The sequence below is a fragment of the Erpetoichthys calabaricus genome, chromosome 2 (assembly GCF_900747795.2).
Source record: "Erpetoichthys calabaricus chromosome 2, fErpCal1.3, whole genome shotgun sequence".
NCBI lineage: Eukaryota > Metazoa > Chordata > Cladistia > Polypteriformes > Polypteridae > Erpetoichthys > Erpetoichthys calabaricus.
Window position 1 is genome coordinate 87,159,860 of NC_041395.2, and position 9,607 is coordinate 87,169,466.

General features: G+C 38.0%; 1 protein-coding gene across 6 annotated transcripts in view; it reads left to right on the forward strand.

The window, feature by feature from the left end:
• Positions 1–9,607, forward strand: part of ubap2l (ubiquitin associated protein 2-like) — a 298,828-nt gene that overhangs the window by 167,783 nt on the left and 121,438 nt on the right. For 4 of the 6 annotated variants that reach the window (XM_051923264.1, XM_051923266.1, XM_051923268.1 and 1 more), the window contains 3 exons: positions 1,268–1,463; positions 6,130–6,174; positions 6,307–6,346. In XM_051923264.1, the coding sequence (XP_051779224.1) occupies positions 1,268–1,463; positions 6,130–6,174; positions 6,307–6,346 (281 nt within the window). The remainder of the gene's footprint in view (positions 1–1,267; positions 1,464–6,129; positions 6,175–6,306; positions 6,347–9,607) is intronic. The other 2 variants (XM_051923265.1, XM_051923269.1) reach the window with 1 other exon arrangement.

A 9,607-nucleotide genomic window follows, 5' to 3' on the forward strand; every position in this document is an offset into this window, starting at 1 on the left:
GTAATCTCTTTATATAAAAAAAAAAAAAAAAGAAAAAAGCCACCACTTCATATATCAGTGCACGCTAATTTAGTCAAGATAGAAATCGATATTGAATTGAATTGAAATAGTATTAAATCGAGACATCAGTGAAAATGCCCGGCCCGGTATCAAATCGGGACATCATTGAAAATTCCTAGCCCTAGTACCTGCTGTTTCAGATCATTTTGTATTGTTTTTTTTAATCCCAAAATCTTAAATTCTAACATGTTTAAGACTAATGATAGACGTGTGAGTGTTGTGGGTTATCTTCTTTTTACCTTGTTGGGTGATTATAAGGAGCATTTTTCAATTCTAAGACTGGCAATGCAGTTTAATGCCAAGTACAAATGTAATCCTGATAAAATATACAGTGCATCCGGAAAGTATTCACAGCGCATCACTTTTTCCACATTTTGTTACGTTACAGCCTTATTCCAAAATGGATTAAATTCATTTTTTTCCTCAGAATTCTACACACCACACCCCATAATGACAACGTGAAAAAAGTTTACTTGAGGTTTTTGCAAATTTATTAAAAATTAAAAAATTGAGAAAGCACATGTACATAAGTATTCACAGCCTTTGCCTTGAAGCTCGAAATTGAGCTCAGGTGCATCCTGTTTCCCCTTATTTTTTGTTTCCCCATAGCAATGTGTTCCTCTAGATCCTTCAACCACATAACCCCTCTTGTTGAAGAAATTGTTTCCTCAGGTCAGCTTTTAAAGTATTTACAAGTCATACATGATGATTCTTGGTTCTCATTTTTGTAGGCTCAGTATACTTCTGTGGTAGTAGATCATTAGAATACATTATTTCAGAAGTTCATGGATGTGACTGGTTATTTATCTACTTCCTGTTGCTTCTCTTTTAATAATATGCATTGAACCAACTGAATTCTTGTGAAAGGAACAGTAATTATTCTGTTTCTGTGTCCCCTACTCAAATGTTGTTCCAAACAATTTTGATTACTCTTGGTTTGCATATTAACTGTTAACAGTGAGATGGCAATGTTTTTTATATTTATAATTGAAGTTGAGTTGACAGAAACTTTCCTTTTATTTATCTTATCTGTGTAGTTTGGAGTCTATGTAATATCTCGTTGATTTAGTAATTCAAGTGATGTAATAACCCCCAATAACTTGATAATGACTCTAAAATGGCTCTTGAGGATTAAGTTTTATATGCTCTTTACTTTTGAGATTTTGCATTTTCATTACTGTTCTTCTTTTTTACCTTTCTGTTGAAGTGAATCTACAACCACAATACCAACAAACCAGAGCCAAGACTCAGGGTACCAAAGCAGTGCCATCCCATCATCGTCGTATACCTCACAACAACAGAACAGCTCTCAAAACACTCTATATGAACAGAGGTCCACGCAAACCAGGCGGTATCCTAGCTCTATCTCTTCCTCACCGCAAAAGGATTTGACTCAAAGCAAGGTGAGCATATTTGCAAAGGGTACATTTATTGCATTTGTTCCTTTTAATGCCACTGTTCGCTAAAACTTAAGTTATTTAAAAGATGAACAGTCTTTGCTCATTTTATGTACTTTGTTTTCCTTCATCATATGTGTTTGTTAACCCTTCTTACTACAGTGTCTTATTTGAGAACAACATTTTTACAGTAGTGTAAGAAATGGTTCATAAAGTACTGAGGAGATTGTATAAAAGCTACAAAACTTATATCTGCATACCGCCTCTCCCTTTATTGGCAATCTTGCACGGTTTCACTCTGATCCCAATCTGGGTGGTTCGTTGTGGTGGGTACGGCAACGTGCTGTAATCAGCACATGCTCCTAACCTTTGATACATATTAAGGGTAAACCATATTACAAATAGCAAATATTGTGTACTTGGATTTTGGAAATGTGTGTGCTTGTGCCACACTGGTACCATATTCTGTGTGACTGTTGAACTAGTCATAGTCAATAGTACAGTGTGAGCCAAAATGAAAGCACCACATTTCTCATGGTCATTGCGTGAGGTAGTGGCAGCCTAGTGGGTTACGGTTGCAGTCCTTTGATAGGTGATCCCTTGTAGTTTTCAATCTGTAACATGCCTTGGTATCATGCTTTCACTGTCGACACGTTATTCAAAAACAGCGAATCCATCATCACAATGCAGCGTGTCTTCCAAACGCACTTTATAATAACAATAATAATTCTTTACATTTATATAGCTCTTTTCTCACTACTCAAAGCACTCTCCACACAGGGAGGACCCGGGAAGCGAACCCACAATCTCCTTAGCGTTCCTCCTAATGGTGCCATCCCAAATTGGAAAACAGTTCTTCAGTGGGTGGCTAAATTTAGACAGACATCCTTGGACTGTGTGAATGCCTGAAAACATCTGAGCTGTAAGTGCATCAATTTTGCAGTCTGTTTGACGAAACACGTTTCTGCCTTGCGCATTTCCAACATGTCTTTGAGGAGAATTTTACATGAGGACCTTAATTTCCATCCATACAAAATGATTATAGTGCTGGAACTCACTGAGAGAGACTGGGAGAGCCATAGATAGTTGTGGGTGAACATTCTGCACACAGTTCATTGAGATGCCATCATCATGTGCAGCAATGAGGTACATTTCCATTTGAATGGATGTTTAAATGAGCAAAATTTAAACTGTTGTGCTGAAACAAGCCCTCATGAACTTCATCAGAGACCCCTGCACAGTTTGGTGCGCCGTTGCAGAATTTGGTATTGTAGGCATTTACTTTTTTGAGGCGGGGGGAGGAATGGTCACCGTCACTTCAGAATGTTACATGGAAATGCAAGAGAACTTTTTGTGGCTCCAACTGGAAAAAATGGATGTGGTGGATGCCTGGTTTCAACAGGATGGAGAAATAGCTCATACGATGTGGAGATCCATGCAGGTTTTGAGGGAGATTTTTCCAGGGAAGCTGATCTCCCTGCGTGGCGATGTCGAGTGGCCTTCATGTTTACCTGATCACACTCCGTGCGATTTCTTCTTGTGGGGCTCAGGTCGAAGGTATACACACACCAACCTCAAAACCTTGAAGCCCTCAAGGATGCTATTGCCCCCGAAATAGCCGCTATTCCCCTTGAAATAGCGAGTGTTCAGAATTTATCTCGAAGAGTGTATCACTATTGATGGCCACAACCTTGAAGACATCATTTTTAAAACACTGAAAAGTCTATTTTGTGTACCCTTTCTTGTGTTGTCAGGAAATTTATCTTGTAACATTTTTGTAGAATAAACATTTGAAATGTGGTGGTACTTTTTGGCTAACTCTGTGTTTACTGCATATAGCAAACCATACTGTTTGAAATTTGGTCAGAATTTTCTGTTTATGGCTAAGCCAGTTCTACTTAATTTTTCTCATTCTTACTGTGGTCCCAATATTTGCAATCATGTAGTGGATCTATGCCTTCTCTTTAAATGTGAAGATTTTTTTTTTATCAATAGCCTGTTTGTGGCTCCAAATTAGCAAAGTTAGTTGTATCTTTTTTATGATTATATTGTGAAGGGACGAAAATGCATATTTTAATGAATTCAGTTCTCCAATCTAATATGAAGATACAGCAGTTGAGAACATTTGGTTTACAGTTAGCATATTTACATTTCAATAGGTCTTAATTGTTGTGTAGCTTCAGTTCCCAAGTATTTGAACTGTTAGACCGTTCACACACTCGTACAGTTTAAGATGGGAATAACCTTGAATATCTCCACAAGTTATAATCATAATTAGTTTTTGTACAGAGTCTTCTACTGTACACTTTTAACATGTTGCTTCTCATAATTTATTTTTTTAATGTAGTACATAATTAACCTGTGATTATTTGGAGTTGTGAACTCTTTCCCTAATAACTATCATGGATGTTATAATTGATATCTGTTGGTGCAGTTTGGTTTTATCGAATCAACATTTAGTTTTTGGATATGGTTCACATGCAATTTTATTGTTGCAAGTAGAGTGGGTAGATGGTGTTATTGAAAATAGGACCTCTGCATGACTGCAGGTTGCCATAGGTTTGTGATCTCTCTCACCCCCAGCTACCCCAACCCCCCATACCTAACCCCCCACACCCCGGCTGTGCTGCACATGGTTCCAACATGCCCATGTCAATGTTAGTGTTATTGGTATCATCTAGTTAGCTGTGGTTTATTTCATTGTTTTAATCCCTTTAATTTTTTTATATTTTATACATCTTTTAACCATACATTGCATGATATTTTATGTCTGCTTTTTTCCTTTTTAACTGCCTTATGATCAGCCTTGCCTTTTAAAAGGCACAATTGGTAAATATTACTGTTCATTTTTTTTTTTTTTATCAAATGAGAACATGATCGTTCAACATAATGCCTAGCACAGATAGTATAACCCCCAGATTCTGATGTGAGATAGCATTGTTAACCAGTGTCCTTGCTATGTAATACAAATAACAAGGAGGAATATCAAAAATAACATATTTAATTTTTTTAAACTGTATTGCGGTCTTTGGACCAAAATAACCACTTGGTTATTAAATTATAGACTGTTCTTTAATTCTGTGGAAATGGTCAGTTTCCTTCCATGAACTGAGGCTTAATAAAATTTGTAAAACCAACTGGTAAATATTTGTGGCTCTTCATAGAATGTTTGAAGCTATCCTAAACACAGGCATGTAGTTTGTATTTTTTTCCAAAGTAATCCAAAAATTTTAAGCAGTTTTGTAAAATCTTCCAGATCATCCCCAGACTAGTCAACAGTATGACTATTGTTTTGTTCAGTAATGCTGCTGAAGGAGAGGTTAGAAGTTAGTATAATTTGTTTTTCTTCAAAATAATAATTTAGGTTAATAGACTTGATTAAGAATAAGATTGTGATAGAGTATTATTAACCCAGTATTTTGATTTAGTTTAAGATGAAAATTTGTTTTATGTTGGGTTAGTGCCGAAAAATAGTACAGTAAGATTGAAGTGCTAAATATGATGTTGGTAGTATCTCTTATTGTAGATGCCAATGTTCTGTCCATTAGTTGTTACCATTCATGCTTATCCTAAAACTTGTTGCTTCTAAGTGAATGTTTTAGCAATCAGGAAAATGATGCAATTAGGTGATTACTATGTAAGAATTCTAATAAAATTGACATGTACAGTCAGGTGCAAAAGTTTGTGAAACAAAATGTCAACTTCATTTGGGCTATTATAGACTAGTTTCAAAGTCAAAGCGAACTTTGTCATCTCAACCATATACAAGTGTACTTTGCTTTTCTATATACTTTGCTTCCAGAACCAGAAATGGTCCCTCATGTGTGTCTACAATACCGTGATCTATGATCGTGCCATCCTACAAGAAAACCAGCTGGGCAGGGGCACAGTACATGCTGCCAGCTTTCAAACAGTGTGAAAAATCTTTGGTTTGGTGTGTAGGCCTCTCGATAATGCCAAACAAAACGCCACAATGACAGGACCAGTTTATTCGAAGGTGCCAAAGGAAAAGCTCCCAAATTTTATGGCGGTACATGGTACAACTTAGTTTCAGCAGGATGGGGTGCCCTATCACACAAGCAATTGGCTAGGTGTTAGTAGACCTGTGGCCTGGCAAATTTGTCAGACCTCAATCCAGTTGAGAATGCATGGGTGACAGTGAAGAAAGCTATTGCTCAAATGCACCCAACATCTATGGAAGACTTGAAGCAGAAGATCAAAGCAATTTGGGTGTCACAGATTACCGGAAACTACTGTTGTCAATTCTGGCATTGCAACAGTGAACTTCATTCACTGTTGTCACTGTGCTAAAATTATACAATTATAATTAGCTGCATTTTACTTGCTTTATGTTTTGCTTTTAAATACTTGTGTATATGTGCAGTTCCGTGCTATGTTCACAAACCTTTGCACCTCGCTGTAGGTGTGTAGTTAAAAGAACATTTTAACAGTACAGTCACAAGATGAATTTAAGCACAACAGTGTGCACTCGGTATCCGGCGTTTTTGTTGTAGTTAGATATCCTACTTGTGTATTAAAAAAAATTGTGATAACTGAAAATGATTTAAAAAATTTTAAATGTAACCTATTTAATTCATAATTTTAAATTTGAAGGGGGTTGTGGATATGCTAGCTAATTTTCAGCCTTTTTCCCTCCTCCGCAAAATCACAGTGGAGCAGTGGTGTGATGAATGAGGATCCACTTGCAGCACAGTGTGTAAGTATTTATTTATTGAAATCATAGCTTTTGTGTTTATTTTAGTAAAATTGTAAATATAGCAAATATTAAGATATTGAAATCATTTATGTTCATCTTAACCATCTTGGTTTATTTTCATTCCCTCCACAGAATGGATTTAGTTCAATACAGTCAACTCAATCAATAGAAGGTTTGTACAATTTAATTATTTTTACCTCAGTTTTATTTTTTTCGTAAAACTTTATTAAACTTTTTAATATATATCTTTAAAATGCCTACTCAGTGTTAAAGATTAAAACTAAACAGACTAAAAACCTTTTTTTTTTTTCTTTTGAATATAAGGTGTCATTTTTATTTATAAGAATACCTTCAGCACAATATTTTCCATATTCTACAGCAGCCCTACTGTTCTTCAGTTAACAATATGTGCAAGTGTTTCATATTTTGAAAAGTACATCTTTAAGTTGTTGTTTTTAAGTGCGGTAGTCTGTAGGGTTGTGTATTGGCTAGACTCTCATGCTATGTTACATGCATCATAATACGGAGATATTATACAGACTGTTTGTGGCGTGAGTGCAGAAAGGGCTTCTTTCTTATCACCCTGCCAAACAGATGTTCTTTGTGCAAATTGCGCTGAATTGTAGAACAATGTACGGATACACCATCTGCAGCAAGATGTTCTTGCAGGTCTTTGGAGGTGATCTGTGGGTTGTCTGTAACCATTCTCACAATCCTGCACATTTGCCGCTCCTGTATTTTTCTTGGCCTGCCAGACCTGGGTTTAACAGCAACTGTGCCTGTTGCCTTCCATTTCCTGATTACATTCCTTGCAGTTGAAACTGACAGTTTAAACCTCTGAGATAGCTTTTTGTAGCCTTCCCCTAAACCATGAGACTGAACAATCTTTTCAGATCTTTTGAGAGTTGCTTTGAGGATCTCATGTGTCACTCTTCAGAGGAGAGTCAAAGGGAAGCACAACTTGCAATTGACCACCTTAAATACCTTTTCTCATGGTTGGACACATCTGTCTATGAATTTCAAGGCTTAATGAGCTAATCCAACCAATTTGGTGTTGCAAGTAATCTGTATTGAGCAGTTTCATGCATTTAAATCAGCAAAATTACAAGGGTACCCAAATTTTTGCACAGCCAGTTTTTCACATTTGATTTAATTTCATACAACTAAATACTGCTTCACTTAAAATCTTTGTTTGGAAAACACCGTAGTACGCAGATGTTCCTAGGAAATGAAAGACATACAACTGTTATCTTTTTTGTTAAAAGTAGAGTAAATTATTATGCAGGCTGAGAGGGGTTCCCAAACATTTTCATATGACTGTGTGTGTGTGTGTATGTATATACAGTGAGGAACATAAGTATTTGAACACCCTGCGATTTTGCAAGTTCTCTCACTTAGAAATCATGGAGGGGTCTGAAATTCACATTGTAGGTGCATTCCCACTGTGAGAGACAGAATGTAAAAAAAAAAATTCAGGAAATCACATTGTATGATTTGTACAGAATTTATTTGTATTGCACTGCTGCACATAAGTATTTGAACACCTGAGAAAATCAGTGTTAATATTTGGTACAGAAGCCTTTGTTTGCAATTACAGAGGTCAAACGTTTCCCGTAGTTCTTGACCAGGTTTGCAAACACTGCAACAGGGATTTTGGCCCACTCCTCCACGCAGATCTCCTCTAGATCTGTCAGGTTCCGGGGCTGGTGCTGAGCAACACGGAGTTTCAGCTCCCTACAAAGATTTTCGATTGGATTTAGGTCTGGAGACTGGCTGGGCCACTCCAGAACCTTGAAATGCTTCTTACGGAGCTACTCCTTGGTTATCCTGGCTGTGTGCTTCGGGTCATTGTCATGTTGGAAGACCCAGCCACGACCCATCTTCAGTGCTCTGACTGAGGGAAGGAGGTTGTTGCTCAAAATCTCACAATACATGGCCCCATTCATCCTCTCCTTAATACAGTGCAGTCGTTCTGTCCCCTTCGCAGAAAAGCACCCCCAAAGCATGATGTTTCCACCCCCATGCTTCACAGTAGGGATGGTGGTGTTGGGATGCAACTCCTCCTCCTTTTTCCTCCAAACACGGCGAGTGAAGTTTAGACCAAAAAGTTCTATTTTGGTTTCATCTGACCACATGACTTTCTCCCATGCCTCCTCTGGATCATCCAGATGGTCATTGGCAAACTTCAGACGGGCCTGGACATGTGATGACTTGAGCAGGGGAGCCTTCTGTGCAATACTGATTTGAAACCATGATGGCATAGTGTTCTACTGACAGTGACCTTTGAAACTGTGGTCCCAGCTCTCTTCATGTCATTGACCAGCTCCTCCCGTGTAGTTCTGGGCTGATTCCTCACCTTTATCATCTGTGATACCCCATGAGGTGAGATCTTGCATGGAGCCGCAGTCTGAGGGAGACTGACAGTCGTCTTTAGCCTCTTCCATTTTCTGACAATTGGTCCAACAGTTGGTCTATTTTCACCAAGCTGCTTCGCAATTGCCCCGTAGCCCTTTCCAGCCTTGTGGAGGTCCATAATTTTGTCTCTGGTGTCTTTTGACAGCTCTGTGGTCTTGCCCATGGTAGTAGTTGGAGTCTGACGGACTGTGGGTTGGACTGGTGTCTTTAAAGAGCTCAGACAGGTGCTACTAATTAAGATTACTAAGTGGAGTAGAGGTGGACTTCTTAAAGGCAGAGTAACAGGTCTTTGAGAGCCAGAATTCTTGCTGATTGACAGGTGTTCAAATACTTATGTGCAGCAGTGCAATACAAATAAATTCTGTACAAATTAGTGTGATTTCCTGATTTTTTTTTTTTTTTTTTATACATTCTGTCTCTCACAGTGGGAATGTTCCTACAATGTGAATTTCAGACCCCTCCATGATTTCTAAGTGGGAGAACTTGCAAAATCGCAGGGTGTTCAAATACTTATGTTCCTCACTGTATGTATATATATATACAGTGCATCCGGAAAGTATTCACAGCGCATCACTTTTTCCACATTTTGTTATGTTAACAGCTTTATTCCAAAATGGATTAAATTCATTTTTTTCCTCAGAATTCTACAAACAACACCCCATAATGACAGCGTGAGAAAAGTTTACTTGAGGTTTTTGCAAATTTATTCAAAATAAAACTGAGAAATCACATGTACGTAAGTATTCACAGCCTTTGCTCAATACTTTGTCGATGCACCTTTGGCAGCAATTACAGCCTCAAGTCTTTTTGAATATGATGCCACAAGCTTGGCACACCTATCCTTGGCCAGTTTCGCCTATTCCTCTTTGCAGCACCTCTCAAGCTCCATCAGGTTAGATAGGAAGCGTCGGTGCACAGCCATTTTAAGATCTCTCCAGAGACGTTCAATCAGATTCAAGTCTGGGCTCTGGCTGGGCCACTCAAGAACATTCATAGAGTTGTCCTGAAGCCACTCCTT